The sequence below is a fragment of the Labrus bergylta genome, chromosome 3 (genome assembly GCF_963930695.1).
Source record: "Labrus bergylta chromosome 3, fLabBer1.1, whole genome shotgun sequence".
NCBI classification, from domain to species: Eukaryota; Metazoa; Chordata; class Actinopteri; order Labriformes; family Labridae; genus Labrus; species Labrus bergylta.
This window is the reverse complement of record NC_089197.1, coordinates 18641220-18655274: the sequence shown is the minus strand read 5'-3', so window position 1 is coordinate 18655274 and position 14055 is coordinate 18641220. Positions and strand designations below refer to the sequence as shown.

At 43.6% G+C, this 14055-nt stretch overlaps 1 protein-coding gene across 6 annotated transcripts in view; it reads left to right on the top strand.

Annotated features, from left to right (window-relative positions):
* cbfa2t3 (CBFA2/RUNX1 partner transcriptional co-repressor 3) overlaps positions 1-14055 on the top strand; it is a 43775-nt gene that overhangs the window by 18954 nt on the left and 10766 nt on the right. For all 6 annotated transcript variants that reach the window (XM_065952864.1, XM_065952862.1, XM_065952861.1 and 3 more), the window contains exons 2-6: positions 6206-6361; positions 9027-9268; positions 9479-9568; positions 10267-10448; positions 13041-13324. In XM_065952864.1, the coding sequence (XP_065808936.1) occupies positions 6206-6361; positions 9027-9268; positions 9479-9568; positions 10267-10448; positions 13041-13324 (954 nt within the window). The remainder of the gene's footprint in view (positions 1-6205; positions 6362-9026; positions 9269-9478; positions 9569-10266; positions 10449-13040; positions 13325-14055) is intronic.

Below are 14055 nucleotides of genomic sequence, written 5' to 3'. Positions count from 1 at the left end.
ATGACATGTCTGATGGAGCCCACCTACTCAGCTCGCCAGAAAGAGGAATAAAAGTCAGATCTCAAGTTGAAACGTGACAGCCTGAGGCTGAGCTCTCAGCTGGCAAAGTGAGGCACATGGCTGACAGGATGAGGAAAAGAAGATGTAGACAAGAGAGAACAAAGAGGAGTTATCATGCAGAGCAGAAGCTTCATGTAAATCCTTCTTCTGCTCATGTCTGTCTGCCTCTCTGACCTGTTCCCTAATGTATATGCACAGTCACCTTCCTCATATAGCTGAGTGTGTGCCTCTTTCTCCCTCCCCTCCTCTCTCTGTGGCAGCTGTGCTGGTGATGGCTGTGTGCCTATGGTGCAAGCTGGCTGTGGGGTCCCAGGTGGCCCACATGACAGTTATTGATGTTCAGGTGTTCAACTCCTCTCACACAGAGACCCTGAAGCCACACACACACACACACACACACACACACACACACACAGAGAGATACACGCACACAGCGATACTGAAACAGAATCATGTAGATGCACAAAACACATGCGTGCACTCAAATGTAGATCACATGCAGACACAAAATACATGCAAGTAGTCATGTGTTTTCACAATTATGAACAAAACTGTGTTCCTCGCTTGCTGCTGAGGAAATACAACAAGAGGATTCATGCATACAGCTGCAGGGGCTGTCTGGCAAGCAACTAGGATTACAGTTTTCAAAACAACAAGGTCTTCATTGTGAAATTGAATTCAATCTAATTTGTAGTATCCAGAATTTGTGACCCTTTGCTGTGTGTGTGTGTGCGTGGTGGGAGAGACGGTGCTGGTACCAGTGCCCAGTGCAGTCCTAACACACTCCAGATGTGTCTGGCTAGCAGGGGAGTTGTTCTTGGCACAGCCGCCTCGCCTGAATGTCACAAATACTTTCCTTTATTTAGGAATAGCTCTGGGTTAGTGGCTGCAGAGAAAGAGGAGGAGAGGATGGATGGATGGTTCGGGGAGTGAAAAGAGAAGAGGCAGATGAAAAGAGAAAAATAAATGATTAGCAATGTAAAAGGACAGGAGAGAGTGAGGCGGGAACAAGAGAAGAGATGTAGGGGGACATAGAAGGGAGAGGGAGGAGGTGGGAGCGGTGAGCGAGCAAGACAGAAACAGCTCCAGTCTAGCATCTGGATTTTATTAGCAGCCGTTGGGAAAATCTGAAAAGGAAGTTTTTTCTCTGCGAGCACGTCGGCAGCAGTGATATGCTACACATAACCACTTCACTGCCGACGAGAGGAGCCAGGCCCTCCCAGAGGAGAACAGATGGTCGCTAGAACTTCAATACAATTACATCAATAACAGCTTTCACAGATATAAGCACTGTCTGACAGGATCCCTGCAGCTCAGAGAGGCAGAAGAACAACTCCTCTACCCTTAGCACCTCTGGCTCGGCATACGTTGTCTTTAATCCGTCCTCACTCCGAGTCTGTCCTCAAGTTAGCCCTTGTTTTACCTGCCAGTTTAAAACCAGTGACTTGTCATTGATTTGCTGACGGTAATCAGATCAAAGACAACTCGGCTTTTGTCAGCGCTTAATAAGTAGAACTCCTCCACCCGCCCCTCTTCCTCTGTTTGTGTTTTTTTTTTTTTTTTTTTTTGTTCTACATGTTTGTTCAGCCGGCGCTGCATGTGTACTATCATAGGGATTCTCAAGTAACATAGGGGAAAATATGTGTTTGTGTCCGCAGCGTGAGCATATGCATACAGCAAACTTTGCAAACATCAGGCGTACAGCTGTGTATCTATTTGTGTGCTTGCCTGGGTGTGTGTGTGTGTGTGTGTGCATGCACTGTAAAGGCCTGTCTCCCACCCTGTCATTAGTGAGAGCTTTAAAGCCTCTGAACTCTAAATCAGCTCAAGATGAAGTGGAGTCTACGATCAGTCTGCAGAGGCAGCCTGGGTGCTGACAAATGCACACACCCTCACACTCACAGTCCCATTTTACCTGTGTTCAGACTTAACAAACTGTAAGGCAAAATACAGAACCATCAGGTGCAGAGAAAGAAAAGAGGATGTTTTGTAGATTGCTCCAGGTCAAATGAAGATTGTTCTACTGATGTCGGCGGTCTTTTTCTTTGGAATGCTATTTAGGCCGGCTGTATGAGAGTGGAGGTTGCTATGGGTGCTGTATCCTTAAGTCTGAGGTCCAGGGCACCGGGCTACAATCCCCATGTTTTGATATGAAGGCCTGGTGGGAGGCTGGGGGCCAGGGGCTCAGGCTCTGTTTGTGTGGACTCCTCAGCGGCCTGATAGGGAACAGATGTGGGAAGGCAGGCGGCCGGGCAGCCAGCCAGAGCAGCTGGGAGAAATTAAAAACAACAGCATTCCTGGAGACTGGGGGAATTACAGTGCGAGGGAGGGAGGGAGGGAGAAAGGGATGTAAGGAGCGGGAGATGAAGAGAGAGAGAGAGTTTTTAGGCTATGTGGTCACTGAGGAGAGTCTCTGTGGAGCACGAGAGATTGAATAGACGGGGGGGGGATTTAAGGGGACTGTTCTGCAGCGGTTAGCTAAAGCTAATAAGTTGCAGCTGTATTTCCAGTAGAAGCACGCACACACTTACATACAAACAGATATGCATACAGTCAACACATGGTCATATTATGGTCAATATAAAATAAGACCATGCATCAGAATGACCTTCTAATGGCTTACATGATGGTATTTGTTGGTATACAAGTGTGTGTGTTCATTTTTTGAGAGTTTGAGCGAAGTCATGTGTCTTTTAATCCATTATGAGACCCCAAAAATGGCTTCAGAAAGTTACACACACCACTGAGAGTGTGTGTGCAATCGTACAGCACATGATCTGTGGTTTGGTGTGTCTCTTGGTGGATTGCTTTGCATCTTGTTTCATCATGGCACAAGAGAGTGGAAGACAGAGAACATTTTTAGAACTCAGGCTGCATACTGTTTCTTTTGGTGAGCAATATTTTAGCCCCAATTACATCAAATGTGCAGACATACAGCTGTTCAGAGAGTCGGAGAGACGCAAAGAGATAGGCAATGATTGCATCTTATTGTTTGATTTTTTTATGATACTGAATAGTGACAGTTTGGGGGAAAGGCAAAGCATTCATATCCTCAGATATACTCTCTTCTGTATTGATCACAAAATGGCTCTTCTCAGAGAGCAAAATAAATAACCTGTTGGGGGAAAAAAAAGCATGATCCAACCTTAGCTACAGGTCAGTTTTACTTGGTGCAACAGTCTCTCTATTTTCTACTTCCCTTAGTTTGATTGTTTCAGCACAAAGCACAAAAGGAGCACAAATGGCCACAGATGGGTTGGCAGACCTAGCAGACTTCCTAATGTATTAAAAGTAAAATCCTGAGCGTGGTGCGTATGTGTGTGCCCCTTCCCTGTAGCTGGTCAGATTAAACAGCTGTCTATAATCCCACAGTAGGAGCAGACTGGCTGGACGGTCCTCTTATTCTCTCCTCATCTTCCTATCCGTCCTGTTCTCTTAAGATGTGATAATGTCATGGCTGCTTTTTTTTTATCCTATTCAGGTTGAAGCTATACAAACCGGCGTTTGAACATCTGTTGTAATTCTGTGCAGTAGTGTGCTGTAAAGTCAATATTTCCTTTTTTTCTTTTCGGAATTTTTTTAAATGATTATTTCTCCTACTATAATTATACATATACTTCTTCACAATTTGTGAAGCACTTTGTTACCATGCTGTATGACATGGGCTTTACCAAAAATAAATCTGTTCCATTGAATGAAGCGTCATACCATTAAGAGTCATTCTTTATGTGGTAGAACTGTACTAACACACTTGGTTATTACAGTGGATGTAAGGATATTCTTTGTTAGGACATGTATAATATGGAAGTCCCATTGTAAACACTGCTACATGTATATTTGATCAAGAAGGAGTTTTTTCTGAAACATATGGCTTCCTCCCTACAGGAAGCAGCCAAACCAATCCAGCAGCACCAAGAGCTTGTTTGTGTGTTTAGGATTCTAATGTAGAGAATCGCTGCATCTATTTATACCAACCTTTCCCATCTGCCTCTATCTACAACCTTGTGTGTTTATGCTCTGAGCGTCTGGCATGGGGCAAACAGTGGAGTGCCCCTCGTGTTCTTGAGGATCACTGTGTCAATGGCCCTCGTGCAGCACACTCCAGAGTGGCACTCTTTAAATACAGACACCCAGCTGTTGAACGCGTCAACATGAGCGCTCTCAGAAATAGGTGAACACTCGGGCCAAGTGAGGCAGGAGTTTTGTGGGGAAAACGTCGGAATCCATAAAAGATCACCAGGAGTGAAGTTGGAAAGACATTTGAGAGTGATTTGAAAAATTAGTTATGTAAAAAGATTTATTGTCGGAGTATAAACATTTTTTAAGGTTTGGATGTTTGATATCAATCGTGATTGTTGTTATTTTAATTGCAAACAGTTTAAAGCAGTGGTTCTCAACGAGTAGGTCGGGACCCAAAAGTGGGTCACAGAGCTTTTTTCAGTGGGTCGCAAATGTGTGCCTGGGTTAAAATGGCGTCAAAAAGTCGATGAGGAATTTTTTGTACATGTTTGTTTTCTTTGTTTCTTTGTTCAATCACACGTTTTGTAGCGTGCAAGGACATTCGAGTAGCAATTTTTCATGAAGGAGTTATTTGTGGGCCCTGAGGCTAATCCAGTTGAGAACCATTGGAATAGAAAACATGACTACTGAACAATAACTATCTGTTTTTTTTCGATCTCACTTGCAGAGCACTGAGCAACTCTTGCAGTGACCTCTCACTGTGAATATGCGGAAACAAAATGTGAATTGGATTTTTTTTGTCAGGGCCTCATACTTAAGACTTAATTTGTTTCACATTTTCTCCTGTAATAAATTAAGACATGTCTGAAAGAGAGAAAAGGAAAAGATGACGACGAATGGAATTAATAAACACCACATAGTGTTTACAATGTGGTTTACAACTGTTTTGCTAGAGCATAGAGGAGAGTCCTCTCTATGTACTCTTATTACGAATGCTGTTTACCACCCTTAATAGTGGTACTGTACCAAAGCAGAAATAAACCTGTAACTGCATAACTAACATATAAAACCATGCAACATATTGTTGTTTCTCATTGCATAGTGCAACATTTAATTCAGTCTTTCAGGTATGGACGTGAACACAGACCCTAAAGCCATCTTCTCACAGGCAGCACAAGTCATCACACCCTCAGCTCAGGTTTAAATTGCAGAAAGATCTAGTTCCAGCAGCTGCACGGACAGACAGTGATACACAAAAAGACGGTCAACACGCTCAGCTCGCTAAATAATAGACCTGTTGCATATTTTTATTGCGTATATATAGTTTGACTGGTTGCATGCATGCAGTATGGTGCAAGGTGGTGTTCTTCTGAAAGGCAAACTGCATATATAGACCTCATGAGGCTCTGCCACAGAAACAGAATGTAAGGCAGCAGTCCTCACACATGCTTGTGGTCATCCTACATCCACCCCGTGTCATGTTTTCTTCGAATGCCCCTCACTGTACCATCCATTCCCTTCATGCTACACAGCCAGGCCTTGCCTTGTTTGGTCCTGGCAGGGTGTCTGGCTAAGGACAGGGAGGCTTCTGGTAGCAGGATGGAGCTTTGCTGAAAGCCGGTCCACGCGGTGACGGACAGCAGCAGATCCAGCTGCACTTGTCACTAGCTGTCAAACCGGCTGTCTGAACTGGGGGACAAGAGGGGACAGGCGGGGAGGAGTGTGTGCCTGGGAATATCTGTTTCTGTGTGTGTCTGGGTGCTGGAGGTTACAGTGGAGGGGCACTGATTGGGATGTCAAAGCTGCTAGGAGTATGTGTTTGTGAGAGAGAGAGAGAGAGAGAGAGAGAGAGAGAGAGAGAGAGAGAGAGAGAAGAAGGGGGGGGGCTAAGTCAGCAGCAGCTGAGCTTGTGAGCAGGTGTTACTGTATGTCTCCCAGGCCCATGAATCTCCAACAAGAGAGACACAATACAAGTTTGGATTCATTTCCACCCTGCATTGATTTGTTTGGCTTCTTTTGGGGCGGCTTTTGGTTTAAGGGAAACAATCGATGATTCCCAGGTGAAAATGTCAGTGCTCTGCTTCTTAACCAGCTGTCTCCTCTTTGATAGTTTTTTTTTTTTTCTTTTAAACTCATGCAGAAGCTCCAACTTTATGACCGTCTCTTGTTTTTTATCATTTTGCAGGTAGCAGAGTGCCGAAGGTTGGAACAATGCCAGATTCACCTGCGGATGTGAAAACCCAGCCCAGGTCCACCCCACCCACCATGCCTCCTCCAACCCCGGCAGTCAGCCAAGCAACCAATCGCAATGCTTCATACACACCAACTACAAGTAAATCAAGTAAGACCCTATTCTTTTGTCACATGATTTTCAAATTAATGACACACCAAGTCAGCTTCATAGGGTCAAGTGCAAATAATAGTATCATTTATCTATCTATAAATCTATACATTACAAACATAACTGTTGTTTAGCTCTGTGTTTTCTTTTGTGATGATGAGCCATGTCAGCAGGTGTCAACAGGCAGGTGTGAAAAATACATTAACTTGGAGGCATGTTGTACCAGTGAACCAAAAGCTGTAAGCTGTAACTCTTCATTTAATAGTAAGCATTGGAGAGGAAAGACATCTATTTAAGAGAGATGGTATCTACAACATTGCAAACAGTTCTTCTCTAAGAGATGACTGATCTAGGTCAAATGCAATTTTGTCTTATACCTTAAAACTGAACTAAGCTGGGGAGTGCAGCGATCTAAACATTGAGATGCATGTCATATAATGTGAACGCATTTACCAAAGTTTGATTCCAGTCTGGGAAGTATTTTTTATGTCACTCAGTGACATGATTTTCTCCTGATACTTAAACATTCACTTTGTCAAATAAAAGCAAAAAAATGCAACAACAGTTCCTTTGGTGCAAAAGGTTACATTTAGCATGTCATGTTCGAGAACTCATTCACACATCAAAAAAATTGTTAAAAAATGACACAAATATTCTCACTTCTGTGGTACCGCAAAAGCTGTCAGCTATAAACTACACAGTCATTTGTTCCTTTTAGTGCCAACTGTCATGAACACTTCATATGCTTGTGTAAAGGGACAGAAATTCCAAATATGTATGTCTTCCCTGTTTGGGTGACAAGTGTTGAAGTCACTTGTGTGTCAGGTGTGTGTCTCAGCAGGCATATATCTGTGGCTGTGTGTGTTTTTCTTTGGTGTGTAGAATGCCCTTGCTATTGGGACAAGTGTCTCTGAGCGCATGTGCATGCGCGGCTGTGGCATTGTGTGTGTGTGTGTGTGTATGTGTGTGTGTGTGTGTGTGTGTGTGTGTGTGTGTGTGTGTGTGTGTTGTTTACCAGCTGGCTGGTTGGGTGGTGGGTTCAGGGGACATCAGTCAGGGTGGCGATGCGGTGTGTAGACTACTTTCTTCCCTATATAGCAATGACAGGCCGTGTTTTTTCACCTGTTGTGGTAGACAGTCAGCAGTGCAGCTCTCTCCTTGCACTTCTCCCTCGCTCTAAAACCAGAACACAAGCGCTGCCTGTCCGGATCACATGGGTTAGTCCATATGTGTTCAGGCGCTTCACTGGACAACAAGCATGCCTGAAAGGATCCTAACTTTTTCTGTTGAACATACATAAACTGTATCAAGTGTGAGCATATGGGATAGTGTCACAGTGCATAATGACACGCTTCAGGGGTTTGTAAATCCATATTGAAATTATTAAGCTTCTGCATTGGTGACAATATCATAGTTTGGATACCATGCTCAATGTAAATGCTTGGATGGGCTGTTATGATGAAGGTTTAATATTGTTTCATTATAGACAAAAACATTTCATATTCTATGTGTGACGTGTAAGTAGTAAGCAGCTGTTGTGTAATTTGGTTTAAGTTTCGTAATTAGTTAATTTCTTTCACAAAATGTATGAGCGTGTATTTGGATGTGTTTGAAACCTATAAATAGCTTGTACAAAAAAAGGACCCAAAAGACAAATACAAGGCAATACACACTACATACCAAATCAGCCAAAACAACCGAAATATAATTTTTATTTTTGAATAAACTCCACATACAATACACTACTGAAGTGAAGTAAAAAAGTAAACAAATGTAGGCAAAGAGAAAACGTATTTAAACTAATAATTAAAACACAGATATATATATATATATATATATATATACTTTACAAATGTTTGTATGAACCATATCAACCACACGAGACAGGAGAGGAAGAGAGGTGAGCAAGCATTTCTTAATGATCTGGCTACAGACATGAAAACATAAAAATGGAGGAAAGGTCAAACGTGGGTTTGTTAGCTCCTGTGTAATTGTGACTTTGTTTGTGCCTGCATTTGGAAAAATATGCGAGTGATTATATATGTGTGTGTGTGTGTGTGTGTGTGCGTGCGTGCGTGCGTGCGTGCGTGCGTGCGTGTCTGTGTGTGTGTGTGTGTGAATGCTGAGTCTATTCTGAACCTTTGAGCTGCAAAGCTACTTTCAGCTGGTGGACATGTGTAGGGCCAGATTTAGCTACACACCTGCTATTGAAATAAAAGTAACACAGGCTGCAGGCCTATTTTTGGCACCTCTTTAACAAGTTCCTCTTATAGTTGTGTCCTAGTGAGTGAGTGAGTGAGGGGGAGAAGGTGAGGACCAGGGTGGAACAGGCTGATACGGGGTGGGGGGGAGTGTAAGGGGGAGTCAAATGGTACCAGTTGTGAGACAGCTGAAGTTACTGCAAACACACACACAAACATACTCACAGCGCTCAGTCAAACAGGCAGAGAAGTGGGTGACTGAAGTAACATTGTGCATTATATTGCAGGCGGGGGTTTCTAATGTGTGTTTTACTTGTAATCTTAACCATTCAATCCTATATGAGCAGAATATAATTGTTTCTTTCCCTCATCACACCCCCAGATATGGCAGAAGCCCCCCAGGCCCCTCCAAAATCTACTGACCCAATTCACATGGCCTCTTCCTTCTGTCTGTTTCTCTGCAGTGCTGAATGGGAGCAGCCACTCACCTACATCACTGAATGGTGCTCCCTCCACTCCCAACGGCTTCAGTAATGGGCCGGCCATGTCCTCCACCGCCTCGCTTTCCAACCAGCAGCTTCCGCCAGCCTGCGGTGCCCGGCAACTGTGCAAACTGAAGCGTTTCCTGACCACGCTGCAGCAATTTGGCAACGACATATCGCCTGAGATCGGGGAGAGAGTGCGCAGCCTGGTGCTGGGGCTGGTGGTACGTTCTGATTGTACTCTGCCCAACTTCACTACTACATATACATCTATCCATTCATTCAGCAGATCTCTTTAATGTGACTTTTTTTTTAATGCTTAATGTTAATTTATCTAATAAAACAATCACAACATTTAATCTTTTTTTGCTAGAAATATGGCTATCGTGGTAACTGTTTTTAACAAGCTCCTGTGTCTTCTCTGTCTTTTTAAGAACTCAACACTCACTATTGAAGAGTTTCACTCCAAACTTCACGAGGCCACCAACTTCCCTCTGAGGCCGTTTGTCATTCCTTTCCTAAAGGTAAACACTCATGCATAGATTTTCAGTTGACAAGCACAGAGATTTCTCCTACTGCGTATGTGTTGTCATCATTCCTTTTAAAATTTGCTCCAAAGCTCCTATAGCGGAAAGGATGGAGACCTTTGATGTCTAACTAATAGCAGTATACTGCAGTTGTAGTGCAGAAAATTGTGTGTGTGTGTGTGTGGGGGGGGGGGGGTTATGCTTGTGGATGTCCATCGAAAGCAGTGTGAGCGAGAGTATCAGACCCCCTGCTGTGCGATGATCCGCCACATCTGGGACATTGCAGCAATAGCTAGGTTATAACAACCAGGCAGGTCTGAGAGAGCTATTTGACAGCACTGACACACACACTCACACACACACACACACACACTCACACACACACACACACACACACACACACACACACACACACACACACACACACACACACACACACACAATATACACATAAGCCCACCCTGGAGAGAGACATGGCAGAGGAACGTGTCAGCGGACCTGTCTTATCTCATCCTGTCTCTATCACTTTCTTTTTGACTTGCCCTAATCTGTTTTTATTTTAATCTGTTTTTCCACCATCAGGTTTTTGTTCACCTCTTATACATACATCTTTACATCAGTTCAATAAATCTATACCCTTCGTGAAACAACTTGTTTTATTCCTAATCCTGAGATGTCTGTTTTTACCTCTAAAGGCAAACCTGCCCCTGCTGCAGAGAGAGTTGCTACACTGTGCACGGTTGGCAAAGCAGACTCCAGCTCAGTATCTGGCCCAACACGAGCAGCTTCTCCTGGACGCCAACGCCAGCTCCCCCCTCGACTCCTCTGAGATCATGCTGGAGATGAACGAGCACGGCAAAAGGAGGACCCCTGACAGGTAGCATCTCTCTATTAAACACAGAAAAACACAGAAAAAGGACTTCAGGCAGTGTTGTGTATGAATTATTTCAGGGTATTTTTAAATGCCAAGCGACAAGAGGAGTAAATCCTCTGTGCGGGAGGCGGAAGTCTGGACAGCCTGATGCCAGGATGAATCTGCCAGCTGTCTGGGAGGGAGGGGTGGGATAAATGCAGAGCAGAAAATCACACAGATTGTCTGAAAAGGGGGGGAAAAAAAGAGCGACCAAGAAGATGGGTGAGTGAAGTACAGTAGATGTCCTCAGTATAACCCAAAGACCAGCAGCAAGTTTGTCCCACATTTCATCCCAGTGCTCAGCTTTATCATACCCGCTAAGAAGATGCACCAAGAGAGAATTAGAAAACATTTCCTTTTTCTTCCTTTGTCTCTTCTGGTGCAATCCTTCTTCACCTCTCTCATATTTTCTCTTTCTCTCTGACTGCCTGACCTGCAGGCTCACAGCAGCTGTCCATATGTCAGGGATGTGTCCAGATGGTGATGTGCTGACCGTAACACTGAGCACATCCTAAGCGCGGGTGTAGGGAGGTGGGAGGTTGATGGTGGTGTAAGTGGTGGTTTGGATGGGTCTAGAAATTGGAGCTTGAATGTGCAATCCCACTGTAATCCACACACCTCTGCCTCCCGACCTGTGGTTTATAAACAGCAGGCGAAACTTGTGAAGGAGGGGGAGTGAGGGGGGGGGAGAGAGAGGCCAAGGGTCCTGCTGGGGCAGGGCCTACATTGTGCCAGCTGTTCCTGTGATTTTTCAGATACTAGAGCAAGGGATGTGTACGATTATAACCGGCATGCACAAATATACACAAGGATAAATATGATTACACACACACACGCGCGCGCGCGTGCATCCATCATCTGCATTGGGCAGCGCTGCATTTATTCGCCTTTGATCCCCAGGATGATAAAGAGTGATTTCTATCCGAATGCCTGCCTATTGCTATCCTGCTAAACAGATTAATATCAACACTCCCATTTAAACTGTCCAGATGGCCTGAAAACACTCACACACACACACACACACACACACACACACTCGCTCACTTGAAGTAAACAGACACAAATGAGTGTCACTAAACATCTGCCAAACACACAGCATTCAGCCCATATTGCCCCTTAAGCCGGAGAGCAGGGTGGGAGGGAGAGGGAGAAATACTTGCAATCTAAGAGTAGGCTGAGGGATATTCAGATTAAGAGCTTGAGACGCATGGTGTACAGTTGGACTTGGCTTTGTTTGATACATATGGCGTACAGCTGTGCAAAAGCTTCGCAGGGCCACTGCCTCACTGTAACTGAACAACAAGCAGCTCTCAGGAGGGAAACATGCATATGTGAGGATGCCTGAGCCTGTGTGTGTTTGCAAAAGCAATGTGGGAATTTTTGAATTTTGAAGACAGTGTTGTGTTTCTTTGTTAAAACCTTCTAATGCAGGTTAATCTCACTAGACACTATAACCATTGGAAATAAACTCTACTAGAGCTTTGGATATGTTTTTGTTTGTTTGACAGACTCTTAACATTAGAGCTCAGCTGGTTATTCAGATTTTGAGATTTTTCCTCTTTTGAATAGTAAGTTGACCCAATAGTTACCTTACATGGTATCACAGTTTGGTAAATGAAGACAGTTTACTAGTAATAAAGGCAATACATGCTTATAACAGGCTCACACAATGTGAAATGAATCATATCTGTTCATTAGTTTGTTTCATGTGTCATGTTTTTCAGGCATATTTTGCCTCTTGATCTGATTTAAAGGCCTTCTAGCTCTTAGCGGGGGCTTGTTTTTCCCAAACCATGAAGTAATGCTCTGGCAATGCATTTTTAGCCTGGCAAAGCCAACCCACAGTCTTCACATTACTCATTGTGGTCTGGCGAGGACAGAACAAGCTGAAGACGGATAAAGAAGGATGTACATGAAGTGCAATATCTGTCTTCTTACATTAACGTGGTGTCAAAAATCAGTTGCTGATAGTTTGAAATTGAATGTAGTCACATTAGCATCCAAAGAAATCCAGATTTTTGCAGCTTTTATGTGAAACAAATCTCAATGGACATCAGTGGATTAAAGGTATATGTGCTGGTGGAACAAAAAAAAACATGCACAGGATTTAGTTTGGTTGTGCAAGGCCATTGCTTATCAGAAAATAAACACAAAATCTTATGACAAAAATCTGGTTTGTTATTTATCATACAATTCCAAGCCTTTACATTTTCCTCTGCTCTAAAGATTCTGCCGTCTTTGGTCGGTGTCTCGCCATTTCATCCTTCATCTGATAGTTTTATTTATTTATCAGTTGATTAATGCCTTTGTTCAAACTGCTGGTTGGTGTGGGTCTACTGTCTCACATTGTATTCTGCTATTGGGGTGACATCAAACTGTCTGCTCTTATTTTATGTTCAAACAACCCTCCACAAAAGAATATCAAAGTTGTAAGCCCCCTCAGAAAACCTGTTATAATGAGCACTTTCAATTCTGATTGATATTAATTCCTATCTATGGTCTATGTATAATATGTGACGGTTTTTGTTTGAATCCACTTGGTGTCCTCCTCTACAGGACCAAAGACAGCTCTGACAGAGATGGCCTGCACCCAGAGCACCTAGCTAAGCGGCCCTGCACCATCAGCCCCAGCCAACGCTTCAGCCCAAGCACAGGTCTTCCTGCTCATCCGCCTCCCAACGGCCTCTCCACACACCCTCCAAACGGCCTCCCTCATCCACCAAACCCCCAAATGGGACCCCAGCACTATCGACTAGAAGACATGGCTCTGGCACACCAGTATAGAGACGCGTACAGGCATAATGAACAACGCGAAGCTCGAGACAGGCACCGGCAGACAGGTAGGACAGCTGCAATGTACTCACGGGGTCAGGTAAACTTATAGATCTACAGTCCTCAGTTATGTGGTCAGGCGTGTGTGTAGGTAAATGTAGAGGACAAAGGCCAGTTGTTTGTCCATTGTGATAATCCTTGTGGCAGTGCGTCTATATAAAGACCACAGCCATACATGCCCATGTGCTAAGACTGTGGCAACCATATATGCTGTCCCTCTGCTTTCCCAAAAGGAGAGAGGTGAATTCTTTGTCCAATTGTCTCACTGGTAAGACATTTAGCTATGGCACAGGCACACAAGGGCCTTTGATTGATTGGTTGTTTCATTTCTGATTGTTTTTTTTACCTTTTTTTTAAAACCAATCCTTAATCATGTTATCCAGATATTTATCAGTATACAGTTAACAGGATCACGTTTAGATCTTATTTCCGTATTTTGAGCTCTTTTGTTTGTCTACATCTTGCTGTATTTTTGTGTTTTATGTACAAGCTGCTCTGCACTAATACCTCTAGTGGGATGTATTATGTTGGTTTATCTATATTTATAATAATAGATTGATTATAATATGTCTCTTAGTTAAAGTCAGGATTGGGTTTTTGGTAAGAAATGTGGCCAGTGTCCCTAATCAAGCACCCGTTTTCTTTTCAAATATTGTTCAGTGACTACACTGCACTGGTTTTGAGTTGTGGTTTGCAAACAACTCTATTTCTGTTTAATTTGACCTTTGGGAATGTCTTT